Genomic DNA, 14528 nt, shown 5'->3' on the forward strand with positions numbered 1-14528 from the left:
TTTAATCAAGTTCATGTGTCATACAAATCCCCAGACAACTCAGTGGGACCTAGGGCACTCAAAGAATACAAGGAGAGCACCATACTCAAATTATTTACCTACTCTAACCATAAGTAATATTTAGTAATTTGTCTAATGCTTCTCAAATAATCAAAAATTATTTGTTTTTCCAAGAAGTGAAGTGGTTACTAGAGTAATTAAACAGTGCAATTCCAGTTTATTCTGGCATGTGGAAAGTGGGTATCACATCATGGTCTTGGTGGTGCCGTTCTTAAGGCATTCCTGGGGTTGGGAATTTGTCCCTGTGCTTCACTGACGTGATTATGTGCCTGTAAAGAAGAGGCGCTGTTACTTGCACCCGCACCGGAGCCTGGCAGCCGCCTTCTTACAGGTTCTGAGGAGACTGAGGATGATTCACTCACCTGGATTTCGGATTCCCACCTTGACCTGGACACGCTTGTGTCGCTGCACAGCGCTCGGAGCTGGGAGCCGGAGCCGGAGCCGGGAGCCGGAGCCGGGAACAGGAGCCGGAGCCGGGAGCCGGGAGACGGAGACGGAGCCGGGAGCCGGGAGACGGAGACGGAGCCGGGAGCCGGGAGCCGGGAGACGGAGACGGAGCCGGGAGCCGGAGCCGGGAGCCGGGAGCCGGAGCCGGAGCCGGGAGCCGGGAGCCGGAGCCGGAGCCGGAGCCGGGAGCCGGGAACAGGAGCCGGGAGCAGGAGCCGGGAGCCGGGAGCCGGGAGCCGGGAGCCGGAGCCGGGAGCCGGGAACAGGAGCCGGGAGCAGGAGCCGGGAGCCGGGAGCCGGGAGCCGGAGCCGGAGCCGGGAGCCGGGAACAGGAGCCGGGAGCAGGAGCCGGGAGCCGGGAGCCGGGAGCCGGGAGCCGGAGCCGGGAGCCGGGAACAGGAGCCGGGAGCAGGAGCCGGGAGCCGGGAGCCGGGAGCCGGAGCCGGAGCCGGAGCCGGAGCCGGGAGCCGGAGCCGGAGCCGGAGCCGGAGCCGGAGCCGGAGCCGGGAGCCGGAGCCGGAGCCGGAGCCGGGAGCCGGGAGCCGGAGCCGGGAGCCGGGAGCCGGGAGCCGGGAGCCGGGAGCCGGGAGCCGGAGCCGGAGCCGGGAGCCGGAGCCGGGAGCCGGGCCCGTACCGGCTTTCACCAGCAAGGGGAGCTCGGCATTTGGGTAGACCCGAGAGACAGCCCGGCTCCGCTACTGCCAGGGACAGGAGAGGGGGGACGCTGTGCAGTGACATCAAATCGGTGTGGAAATAAATCCTGCTGTAGGCTGCGGAAGGAAAGGGAAAGACCCGATAGGTGCCGCGAGCTCTGGCGTGAGGCTTGGGGCACTTCTGAGTTCCGCAAATCATAGAATAGAATTACTGAAAGGCAGGATGATTTGGGTTGGAAGGCACCTTGAAAGTTAATCATCTAGTTCCAAACGTCTTGCCATGGGCAGGGACACCTCCTGCTAGATCAGGTTGCTCAAACCCCTGGACAGCCTGGCCTTGAACACTTGCAGGGATGGGGCATCCATAAATTCTCTGGGCATCCTGTTCCAGCGCCTCACCATCCCCACAGGAAAGAATTTTTTCCTAATATCTAATATCTTCCTATTATCTGCCCTCTTTCAGTTTGAGGCCATCTCCCCTTGTCCTATCATCATGTGCCCATGCAAAAAATTAATCTCCAGCTCTCTCTTCTCCCTCTAGGATCTGGAAGGCTGCTATAAGTTGTCCCCAGAGGCTTCTCTAGGCTGAACAGTTCCAACTCTCTCAGCCTGTCTTCAAAAGAGAGGTGTTCCAGTCCTCACATCATTTTCTGAGGACCTCTGGATCTGCCCCAGCGTCTGCCCCTTGCCTTTCCTGGGCTGAGGGCCATAGAGCATTGCCAGTCACAAACATCTGCCCGCCTCTACCAAGGGAAATTGCTTGGTATTTTACAAAGTGAGGGCGTGCCTTGATATAGCTGCCCCTCTTTGCTCAGCTTCACTGCTGTTAATTGCTTTTTCCCAGTCATTGGAAACTTTAGAGAAGTGTCCCCAAGCTCTGGTTGCTTCAGAAGCTTTCCTGTGGGCTGGGTGTATCACAGCTGGTAAAACTTTATGAAACCTGACATTGCAGTTTTACATGTGATGAAACCCTGAGCAGTCTCTCTGGTTTTGGTACATGTAAAACCCTGAGCAGTCTCTCTGGTTTTGGTACATGTAAAACCCTGAGCAGTCTCTCTGGTTTTAGTACATGTAAAACCCTGAGCAGTCTCTCTGGTTTTGGTACATGTAAAACCCTGAGCAGTCTCTCTGGTTTTGGTACATGTAAAACCCTGAGCAGTCTCTCTGGTTTTGGTACATGTAAAACCCTGAGCAGTCTCTCTGGTTTTGGTACATGTAAAACCCTGAGCAGTCTCTCTGGTTTTGGTACATGTAAAACTGCAATGTCAGGTTTCATAAAGTTTTACCAGCTGTGATACACCCAGCCCACAGGAAAGCTTCTGAAGCAACCAGAGCTTGGGGACACTTCTCTAAAGTTTCCAATGACTGGGAAAAAGCAATTAACAGCAGTGAAGCCGGGCATCAGTGTGCTAATTTTATAGAAAGCTCAAATATTATTTTTCTAAGGTGGGAAAGCATTTTGTTCCAATCACAGTTACAAATGCAATAATAGATACAGCATCATAGTGATCAACAGTACCTATGGCAAATATATTTTCCATTTGTATAACAAAATTTTTCTCTCCTTGTTTGCAGCAGAGATACATTCTGTGGCAGTGTGAAGAGCCAGAGCTGACCTACCACTTGACTGAGGTTTGAGGTTTGGATCTAGGCTCAACCTAGAAGGAATTTTTTAATAAATATGAATTAAATAAAATATACAGGTGCTTGGAAAATATATGAAAACAAATATTCTAAAGTAGGTCAAGAGCTGGAAAAGAAATGCAGATTTGGAATGAGTTTGTTTCAAACCTGGAAGGCAATAGAGAGCTCATAGTTTATGAGCCATTTTTTTGTGAGAATTGATCTAGTGAGCTCATGACAGTACTGGAAAAACAAACAACTTGCAATGGAAAAATGAGTTAATTAACACAATAAATTAAACTGAGCTTCACAAAGCTCTGGTAAACCTTCCTTCTCTAGTCATGCTTCCTGGTTCAAGTATGCCTGAATATCCCACAGGAACATGTTAATTTTGATGTTAATGTTTAGAACATATTTGCTCCTTTGTGTAGCAGAGGAAAAGTAACTAGGATTTCAAAATATCAATGAAAAGCATAAATGCTTTAAAAATCAAATACTTGAATTTTTCCTATCTACATGCCTCTCCCATTATATGAACATTATATAGTCTGTATACACCCAGTACTCCATTGACTCCCTTTTGCCAGCTATGGAAGGATATAGGATTTTATTCTGTTGATGACCTGGGAAGGTATCTCGAAACCCGTTGTTTAGAGAGAAAGATTTTGTGCTTTTTAAAATGAAATCTCACTTTTAAAAGAAAAGTGTTAAGACTCTGCACATTTTACACATTAAAACATCCTTGAGACTAAAACCAGATAGTAATGAGAAATGGCTTGTGTAATTTGACTCAACTTCTTAATCTGGGGATAAGGGATAGAAAAATCATTTTTCAAATGCTCCACCCGAAATTATAATTTGACCCACAGCTTTGTGATAATAGTGAAAAGTAGCTGATTGCAAAAAAAAAAAAAGTGGTTTTCAGTCCCTCTAGATACTCCCATTTTAAAGGTAGTCTTCTTGTGTCTCATATTACAGAATAGCTGCTGACAGACCATGCTCCCCTGTGGCTGCACCCCAGAAAGCCTTCCTTGGGGTATCTGACAGATGTCAGATGTAATAAAATCCTTTTTCCCCATTTTCCTCCCCTTGTAACAATTTCAAAGAAGGAGAAGGACAAGCTCCCACTTTTCTGATGGGGAGTTCTGTAAGCCCTTTTTCAGCCAGCCCTCCTCCCATTAGATCCTGCTTGTCCAGTTCTCCCTGCTTTTTCTGGAGCTGCTGTAGGGGGGAACAGGGGACCCTGGCTTCCTTGCTGCAGGTTTGGTTTCCCATGCTCCTGCACCCTCCTGGAAAGTTACACCCTTGATAGGACAGAAAGTCCATGAACAGGGCCAGACTGCTGCTCACTTGAGCTTTTCCAGCAACCAGGCTTCTTCCTCTCTTTGTGAGCAACCCAACAGCAAAAGAAACCCCTAACTGCTCCACCAGGAATTTCTGGAGATTATCAGCAGCTGTTTTTAAGCCCCTAGCAGTCATTATGCAGCTGCACTTGGTTGTGAGTTGCTGCTGGCATGAGCAGAAGGAAGGGACAGATACCCTCTAATTTACCCTGCCAGCTACTGAAGCAGCCTCTGGAGAACACTAATGACACAGTAGGAACTTACAGATGAGTAAGCAGGAAATCAGCCCTTCTTCAGGAAACCAGTAATACATTTTTCAGGATTGCACTCAAACATGCTCCCAGACACTGGCTGACAATTCAGCTGTCTGCCCACCATTGATGTCAGAGCTGGACACACCCTTCCCCTCCGAAACCTGAAACACAGGACTTCTTAGTTAATAGGAAATGTCAAGCACTCTGGTGCACTTAATAAAGTAACATTTTTTTATACAAGCAAAATGAGAGAAATCAGATATCAGCTGGAAAAAAAATTCCATAGTGTATTTTCTTTTAGTTACACTTTCAACTTGCAGAAGTAATCAAGGTGTGTCTGGCTGGTTTGATGAAAATTGTTTCTCCATTATATGTAAAAAAGTACAATAAAATACTAGTAAAATATTTTAAAATTATGTGTGTGTGGTCCCAATTTTTTGCCATTTCCCCCCAGTGTAGAAATCACAAGGATTTTTCTGGAGCTTTCAAGAAGTTCAGCCTCTGCAAGCTAAATACCCTAAAACTTTAATTCACAAAATGGCAGAATGTGAAAATACGCTTCAATTGTTCATTTTGATCTCTCCCAGATAGCTACTTCAATTTTCTTTGGGCTTTGGCCAGAAGGAAAAGTGATGTTTAAATAAATGTTTTTTTTGCAACAGAAGTGTTGCTAGACTTCAAAGAACTGCCAGGAGGTGATAAATGGACATCAGATGGGCTCCAATTTGGACCATCTCATAGAAAATAAGACCCATCTACTAAACAAATGCTTCCCCTCTGTTTTTGCATGTGGCTATAAGTAGTAAACAAAGATATGCCTCATATATTTTGCTGTGCACATTTAGTCCTTGGGTTGGTATCAGCTTTTTAAGACAGTGAATCACATGAACTCCAGGCTCCACATACTTTTAAATTTATCTGGTAACTCTGAATGTTGTGGGTCTGTATCTCTGTTCTAAGTATTCCTAGGAAGATTATGCTCTTATCTATAGGAATGTTTCTAATTAATCCAAAGTGTGGGTGTCTGAAGAGAAGATAATTCTAGAGGCTATCTCCCTGGCACTGTTTTTCTCTTGCTGAAGATTAGGAATCATCTCCATTGGTGTTAGCAGTGTTACAGGCCATGCAAAGCAGCACCTCTTGTGATAAAGAGATTGTACTGCCGCTATGCTAGCAGGCATTTCAGGATCCTGTACCATGTGTGCCCATCCCTAAGGAGTGCAGACCTCTGTGTGTAGCTTTCTGAATAACTTATCTGTCAGTTTAACACACAGAGGATGCTGAAGGAACCATGACTACAAGAAGTTCAGAAGCAGAGAGTACCTGGACAAAAGAGACTTTTCTGCTCCACTGTCAGCTTCTTACCAGCAACAGTGAGATCAGCTAGTAAGAACACATGTTGACAAGGATTTTATAATACATTTTTCAGAACAATTTAAAGACCCATGGAAAGATAAAACTCAAGACGCCAGTATCACTGCATCTTCTTGAACAGGAGCAGCTAATGTTAATCACGGGACTATTTGTGTTGGAGGACACTAGAACTAAAGACATCCTGTGACAAAAGTGTGGAATTATTAATGCCAGAACCCAGGCAGGTTTCAAATGGCTGCTACATTTATAAGGTGAGCAGGAGAAACCCAGGCAAAGCTTGAGGGCAGTAGCTTTCCAGTTATTGCAGAGAATTAGGTTGCAAAGTCAATACTTCATAGGGGTGGTACCTCTATGAAGTACACCTATGACACTTCATAGGGGTGGCACCTGCCCTACTAAGTAAACTCTGAGAGAAACCATTTTCAAACTAAGAGATAGGCATGCAGCAGCAAAGTGGTCATGACTCAAAAATTTTAAATACCAAATAGTTTGCACTTGTGCTTTGGAAACAGATCTGTATTCATTGTACTACAGGAAAAGTAGGAGCCAGTTACAAAAGAAAATACAAAGGCAATTATGCAGCAGAATTCTAATGTTTGGAAATTTGACTCAGATGACTGGAGTCTAAAACACATTTCCAGAACTGTATTCTCTTCTCAGTTTTACACATATTTGGTTCTTACGTTGTTTCCCCTTGTTGCTCCACCTCCATGGGCAGACTGAAGTCAGGGATCACAGAGTGAAAAAAGGCAAGGGAGAGTATAACCCCTTCTATGCTCAGATTCATGCCAGTGCCAGACCATTCCTTGAGACTGTTCAGATTTGTCAACCCTCAATCTGCTTGCCTAAGTTGGAACAATTGTGAATGAACCTTTAGCTTCCCATGAACTTTAAGTCCACCTTAATGAAAAGGTGGCTGCTAAATTAAATGTATGTGCAGCTCACCCAGTGAGTGTAGTTCCTAAACACCCTGAGTGCAGGAATTACATCTGAAACAGTAATGCCCTGATATACAGGTCTTTCTTCCTTGAATTATTTTGGGATTCTCAAGATATGTTTTTCCCAGGCAATTGCTTTTCCAAAGTAAAATTATTTGAATTGCAAAATAGATTATTGCAAGCTTGTTTTAAGAACTTGTGCTGAGAAGGGATTGAAACTAGAGAGCTTTTTGAATTGTATAGCTGCTTTCAGCTCATTACTTTTAAATTATTTTCAGTGAAATAATATTATACTTGTATCTGACACCTATAAAGAAAAGCTAAAAACAAATAAAGCATTACCATGTTTGCTAGAGATTGTGAATATCAATACTGCTTTCAGCAGTTTTCACTGATCTATGCAAATAACCATGTGGTTGATTAGCTAGTCTGAGCTTGCATTCAGAATACTGAACCATGATCTATTAGTTATACACATAATTCAGAGATGCAGTGCTCTGAAAATTAATGTTCTTCAGCAATTTTAGTGAACAGATAGAAATTTTAAAATGCCTGGTTTTGCAACAGCCCTGCATTTTCACAGTGTGCAATATCTCTCCAGCTCAATGCTTTCAGTGTTGAATAAGGCAAATACAGATTGCCTGTCTCTAGCATTGATGAGTGTTATCGGTGTCTTTTCCTTGCCTCTGTCCAGTGTGAAGATAATGTTCTTTCATGTGGGTCATTAAACTTCTGAAACAACTTCAGCTTCATATGTAGATCTTTCAGAAACTTTGGAAAGAAAATTTACTTCTTCTGAGGCCCACGTCCTTTATCTGGACATGCAGCTAAAGACTTAACCATGTTTCTGGACATCATATTCGTGATCATATCAAATGTTTGTCACTCTGTAAGCCCTCATGGCAATCTGACAGTGATGTAGCACTAACCCTTCCATGTGGTATGTTCAGAGATCATCCAGATGTCAAGGTTTGCCTTCTTAGGAAAAACCTCCTCTTTGGTGACAGCACAAAACTGAATGCAGGGAAACCTGTTCTCAGCAGCTTTCACCAGCTGCACTCCTTTAATGCTGCCAGCCCATTGACTTGAGCTCTGTCCCAGTTTTCCAGGGTAAGGCAAATTTTGAAAAGCAGGATGTGAGAACATAAGGATGGGAGATGGAAAATTGAGCAAGTAGGTTGCAATGTCAAAATACCTTTTAAATCATCTTTAGAGCCTGTCACTGTCAAAAATCAGCCCTTGAATTGAAGGAAAGCTTTGCAACCACAGTTAGATACTGGAAACTTGTGCAATGGAGCACAAAAATTTTGCTTTGTGTCACGGATAAACTACTGACTCCAGGGCTGGGTTTGATGCTAACAGCTCTGAAAGAGTAAAGAAAATAGTAAAATACAGCTGAAACTGCACTGGTTAAACTGCAGAGATTTTTTAAAACAAATCTGCCATCAGATCTCCAAATGGTCTGTTGTTAGTCTTCCACAGCTTTTAGAATACTGACAGACAGCCTGTAGGCATTGGAGAATCTGGAGGAGTTTAAACACTAGACTGTAGAGCCACAAACATGTCACAGTGTATTAAAAAGAAAAATGGCAAATCAAAGTAGGATTCTGGAGGAGAGCCCCCAGATTTGTGAGGATGTATGGATGATACTCCAGTCTCCCAGCTGTTAAACAAGGCAAGGGCTAGCACAGGTTGCCCAGCGAGGTTGTGCTCTCCCCATGGCTGGAGGTTTTGAAGACTCAATTCAATAATGCTGTGAACAGTCTCACAGTTGACCCTGCTTTCAATTAGAGGGTCAACAAGAGACCACCTAGGTCCCTTCCAACCTTAATTATTTTGTGATTTTTGTGATTCTCATTGTAGATCCAAATTACCTTTTAGATGTGCTGTTCTGTCTGTTGATAGTAATTACCAGAAATTGTTAGCTGGACTAGCAGTATGAAAATGGAAATGTAAAACAGTATGCAAATTTCTACAAATGAAAGGCAATTTAGACAGAAATAATTGCAAATGGAGTGATGACAGCAAAATGATGAGACACTTGTTCTCTGTCACCAGCAATCCCATCAGTGAAAATATATGGCAAATTTCTGAAGTCTTTCACTTATTCAGAGGCTTAATTGCTTAATCATTTTCCTAGAGGGATTTTTTTTCTGCTTAAGATCAATAATGACTTTCCTGGCAACTGAAAATTGTTCCAAGTGCAAAAATGCAAACCAATTAAATTAATAATCCCTCTTTTATTTTACTTCAGACATACCAACCAGAGTAGCTGAAAAGGTTGGTCTTATACTGCTGCACACAATGCAGACTCATTGGAAAGAAGTGTGACTGTAAAGCACAATTGAAGTACAGCTAGATTTGTTGCATTGTTTGAAATAGTAATTCCCCATGGTGTAAAGAAAATTTAGAAATCAATGCTTTGTGCAGTCAAGCAAGATCCTTTGAAGAGCAAAACACTCTTGGAGAAGAGAAGAAAAAGAGAAAAAATGAATAGAAGAACACAGAATAACAAGACCAACAGTTATATAAAAGAAAACCAAAGACTTTCTGATTCTTATGCCATGGGCACCATGCAGCTGTGGTGGTTACAGACTGGAAAAATCTCCCAGATTCCTATGGTTTATAAAGGGGGCAGTACCAAATTACCAAGATGGCCAGCAAAATGGGGGTGTTTTGCCAGAAACATTGGGTGAAGGTTTTCCTTGGAAAGCAGAAAAGAACAGGAAGTTAATCACACTCTCAAGGTTATATTTTTTTTCACGTGGGGGATGTTTTTGTCTCAACCTACTTTCAATGCTTGACAAATCTGTGAGAGCCTCCAGCAGGGTTTTTCCAGTCTACATTTACTTAATACTTCAGAAGAGCCAGTGGCTGCAAGAACAGGCATGAAGAAAAGCAGTTTTTCCTTTTGCAAACCCTTATATTGAAGATGGGCTTCAATCAAGAGTCCACATGAAATTCTATGTCTCTTAGACTGATATTTGATGGCTTTGAAGAAAAGACTATTTGCTTAAAATAAATTAAATTTTTATTTGCAATCTCCTTGCCTTTTTCTCAGTATGGTAAGAAAATAATTTGTTATGGGGAAAAATCAAGAACTTTTTTCTTTAAATATTCATAACATGGCTAAAACACCCAACTAAATAAACAGCTTATCTTTCAATGGAAAGGGATCCAATTTAAAACATATAAGGAAAGACAGTTCAGCTGATATGGTCATGACAGGTACTACATAGAAAAGTTGTGACACAAGAAAATTAGATCTGGTGAAAAATCCAAGGTTATAAGTAACAGTTAAATAAATTAATGTTTAGAATATAAAACAACTGGAAGATATGAATACAATATCTTAATTTCTTTGAAAGCACATCAGCATATGAAAGATTTTTGACAAATTACTTTAGATGTGAAGCTTGAATCTTGTAGCTCTCCAGCTCCCACAGCTCTACTATGATTTATGCAAAGCAACAGCAATCATCACCAGAGTCAGGGGGAAAAAAGAGAGCAAGAGAATGTTTTCCCCTCTTGATTTACATATTCTGAAAAAATTCTGCATATGCCTGTCAAAAGCACATATAAAATCTTTGTGCAGTTTAAACAGAGATCGAGTAGTGACAAAGTGTGGAAGAGATTCAAAGTAGCTGCTGTGAAACAGTACAAGGATTTTTAATAGAAGGATTTTTAGGTCAAATGGGCAATGCTTTGTTTTAAACATCCATTTCAAATGACTCAGTCAAGTGCCAAATGAAAAATACTGTGGATGAAAAACTGAGTTTGCAGAATAGGCTAGGCTGTACATTCAGCAGTGCTAGAGCCTCTGCTTTGCACACCAAAATGGCCCCTATATCACTTGTTTCTGCCATATTATGTCATTTCTCTGCCTTTTAGGTTCTTATGAAAGGTCTCAGAAACTGAGCTCCTGGGACAGAATCATAGAATGGCTTGGGCTGGAAGGGACCTTACAGATAATCTCATTCCAGCACCCCTGCCATGGGCAGGGACAACTTTCCACTAGACCAGGTCACTCAAAGTGCCATCCAACCTGGCCATGAGCACTCCAAGGAATGGGGCGGCCACAATTTCCCTGGGCAACCTGTTCTGGTGCATCACCATCCTCACAGTGAAGAATTTCTTTCTAATTCCCAATTTAAACTTGCCTTCCTTCACTTTAAAACCATTCCCCCTTGTCCTGCCAGTACAAACCCTGGTAAAAAGTTCCTCTCCAGCTGAGCTGTAGACCCCCTTTAGGTACTGGAAGGCTGCTCTAAGGTCTCCCGAGAGCTTTCTCTTCTCCAGGCTGAATCTCTCCAGCTCTCTTAGCCTGTCTTCAGAGGAGAGGTGCTCCTCCTCTCTCGTCATCTTTGTGTCCTTGCTCTGGACCACATGTCCATGTTCTTCTTATGTTTGAGACCTCAGACCTGGATGCAGCACTCCAAGTCTCATACAGCAGAGAATATTAACTCTATATGTATATGATCACATAAAACATGCCAAATATCATGGCTATTTTTTCCATGTTTTTTTTTTTTTCCTCAAGTGCTGGAGAGCAACATCAGCATGCAGTGTGGTGTTTTGAATTGAAAATTTGTAGATGAAAAGTAAGCAAGAGTTTTTAAAAATAGCGCATGAGTGAGGGAGAAGGTGATCAGTGTGCCTCCACATTAAATTGATGTGGTCATGCTCTTTCCTGTGAGAAGTGGTAGAAATACAAACACAAATAAGAGAAATAATCAGACACAGGGACAGAAATAAGTCTGCATAAGCACAACATTGACTTAATAGTTCACTGCTAAGTGTTTTCATTAGAAGGCTGGGCTTTCTTACTATGCCCATTATGCCTCATTTTAAAGCATCATCTGGGTTTTAACAGAGCCTTGATGACTTCAAGCTCTTGTGCTAAAAAATATTAATGAAATGCCCACACAGACATTGTCTAGAGATATATATGGAGGAGATTTATATTAACTAGTTCATTTGGACTAGCTATATAGTGCTAAGATCAGGTTTGGCTGAAAAACTCACCCCAAACTCATTAGCTCAGTAAATATGAGGTGAAAGAGTCCTGTGCTGAGCTTTGAATTGTCAAAGCTACTCCATCACTAACGTTGGATTTAGTTAATTAAATGTCTCATGGATAAATCTCCCTATTAGACCTGTTATCAGGGGGATAAAAGGTGCTCTGCTTTCTGAGCCAGCTGCTTGAGTAGGCAGAGAAGGATATTTTAATAGCTGACTTTCACCCCCCACCTGGCCCTTCCCTGCCTGTAAGTTGCTCTTGGTACCTTTTTCTAGTTCCACTACCTGCAGAGATTTCTCACTCTGGCAGTGAATCCACAGCTGCTTTTCCTTGGCAGCCCCAGCAACCAGTGAGGTTTTGGGCACATCTGGTGCCCATTTGGTACATGTATTCCTCTCAACATCCCTGCAGTTTGCTTAGTACTGAAAAGAGGTGTAAATCACTCACCCAGATGTCATTGCATTTCACTGGTGGAATACACAGGCACAGTACTTTGGAGGAGCACTTCTAAAATTTATTGTAGCTAAATGATCTGGAGGAGATAGATTTGCTACTTTAGGATTCATATTTTGCTGCTGTTGTTTAACCTTACACTGAATTATGAGGGTTTCTTTGGGTATAAAGATGCTGGGTTGTCAATGGCAATCATGAGAAATGAGGCAGGGGTCCTCTACTTCCTTCCAGTCACTAAGGGGAGAAGGCTGCTGCCACTTTGCTGGTGTGTCCAGCTGAGGGGTTGTTCAGTGGGAAGGGCAGGGATGTGCTAACAAGACATTCACAGTTTCTGCTAGAAAGCCAGTGTCGCTATAGGACACGTGAAAGCACGATGCGAGCCACCTGCTATTTGCAAGGTAAAGAAGAAAGTTTATTCTCTCAGTCCAACTTTTATGCTTTCCCAAAGGTGACATTAGATTGGAGAGTGAATGGGCCACCTCTCCAAAGACATTGTACAAACCACTAGTACATCAAGTTTCTCCACCCCCATAAAAGAATGCAAAACAATATGTTGTTTATAGAAATTGTGTGGGAAAGTTCTCCAACAGAATGTAAACTCAGAAGGCTTTAGAAAATCTTAAGAATCAGGGCGACAAGCCAGGAACAAGCTATAGCAAGAAAAAGACAAATGAGGAACTAGAAATATTCAACAGTTGATAAGCAAATCCCAGTTGATTTTCAGGAAGTCAGTAAAGGCTGAACTATCATCTGTAGGTATAGTGTTATACTGAATTCTAGAATTTTACTGTAAACAGCTATGTAATTTTTTTTTTTTTTAATAAAGGGCTTTGTTAAGCCACCACAACTTCTCCTATAAGTCACTTGAGCTATAAGATAATAAACTAGTTAAGCAACAGAGGTTAAGGTGAAACATCCCCTGGAAAGGATATTGAAAACCTGTCCACTTTGATTTCTTGATTGTTTTCCTGACTATCCAATACTAACCATCATCAGACAGAAAACCAATCTTGCCCTCCAATCTTTGAAGCATCTTATTTTAGTTCATGCCAGTCCCTTTTGTTGAGTCTCCAAACTTAAAGTTGTTCAGAAAGGAAAAAAGACCTTGTCCTACAGCATGGATGGAGAAACCAGAGTATTGGCCCATTACATAAAAATCAGGATTAATCCATTTCAGAGTTAAACATACAGCTGCCTTTGTGAAATATAACTGCACTGAAGTCTGAAGTCACCAGCTATAGCAGATTTTTTAAGTTACTGAAAAAAACTATTCAAATAATTTGATTAACTCTGAATATTTGTGAAGTCCTGGTGGGTTTGGCAATTGTCTCGTAATCAATTGGTGTTTGGACTATGCTGTTTATGTTTGAATGACTTCATTTAAAGTTAAATCACACCTGGGAAATAATCACCAAAATTATCTTTGACCTGCATGTCCACCCATCAGATCCTAATCTCAGTTCCTTCTGTTCTTCAGTGTACCTCCTTAATTTCTTTAAATACTAAACAGTCTAATGTTCACCTCTTTGTCTTGATCAGGTTGTTTTGCATTCACCACCAATTTCTAGAAAACTTTCTTACTCATGATTGATGTTTGAAATTTGAAGGTCTTTCCTGTGGGGAGTGTTGAATAAAGCAATGTATGAATTTCTGATGCAAATACTTCTCAAAACTTTGTTCAATTGTTTGAGCCTAATTGTTATATCAGACATAATTTCCAAGGGTGATGGCTAAAGAGCTAAAACTATTTGTTTCTTCTATTAAGACATAGCCACTATCCTTTTAAAATAAACATTTGATTAATTCAAAAGTATTTCATCAATTAATGTGAGGACAAAAAAAAAAAAGAAAGAAAAATGTGCTTGTGTAGTGGATACATTTGTGTTGGCTGTGCCTGAATGATTGTGGAAATGATTATTGTAATATCTGAAGCAATTGCTTTGTATTATTGCAATAGTAGTTTACACTGCAGTAAAATGATATCTACAGATTGTTTTCTTTATAATGACATACTTCAGTTACATGGGCTATGGATAACAGAAATGGGGCTGACAATCACTATAAAGTCACTGGTTTTAGTGCTCCCCCAGGGGCCACTGGAGCTCCCCACAGGCTCTATCAGGACCTGGCAGTCAGTGCCCATCCCACTGCCCCAGTCCCAGACACTGGGCACCTCTGTTTGGTCAGTATCCTGCCTAAACTATTTAACTCATATTTTGAAGTATATTACCTGCTTCTAAAAGCTGCATGCCTAAGTGGCAGGAGCTCAGATATTGTGCCTCAGTCAAGTTTTCTGGGTTTGAGTTATCTGCAGTTGCAGATAACAGTTACCAGGTACAGCTCTGGTCCTTCAGCAATCATGT

General features: G+C 42.0%; 1 protein-coding gene across 1 annotated transcript; it reads left to right on the top strand.

The window, feature by feature from the left end:
• Window positions 1-271: 271 nt before the first annotated feature.
• On the top strand, window positions 272-1264 carry LOC146768366 (uncharacterized). Its single transcript, XM_085561547.1, has one exon. The coding sequence runs from the start codon at window positions 410-412 to the stop codon at window positions 1262-1264; it is 855 nt and encodes a 284-aa protein (XP_085417673.1). The 5' UTR covers window positions 272-409.
• The last annotated feature ends 13264 nt before the right edge of the window (window positions 1265-14528 follow it).

The sequence above is a fragment of the Lonchura striata genome, chromosome 2 (assembly GCF_050655825.1).
Source record: "Lonchura striata isolate lonStrDom1 chromosome 2, ASM5065582v1, whole genome shotgun sequence".
NCBI lineage: Eukaryota > Metazoa > Chordata > Aves > Passeriformes > Estrildidae > Lonchura > Lonchura striata.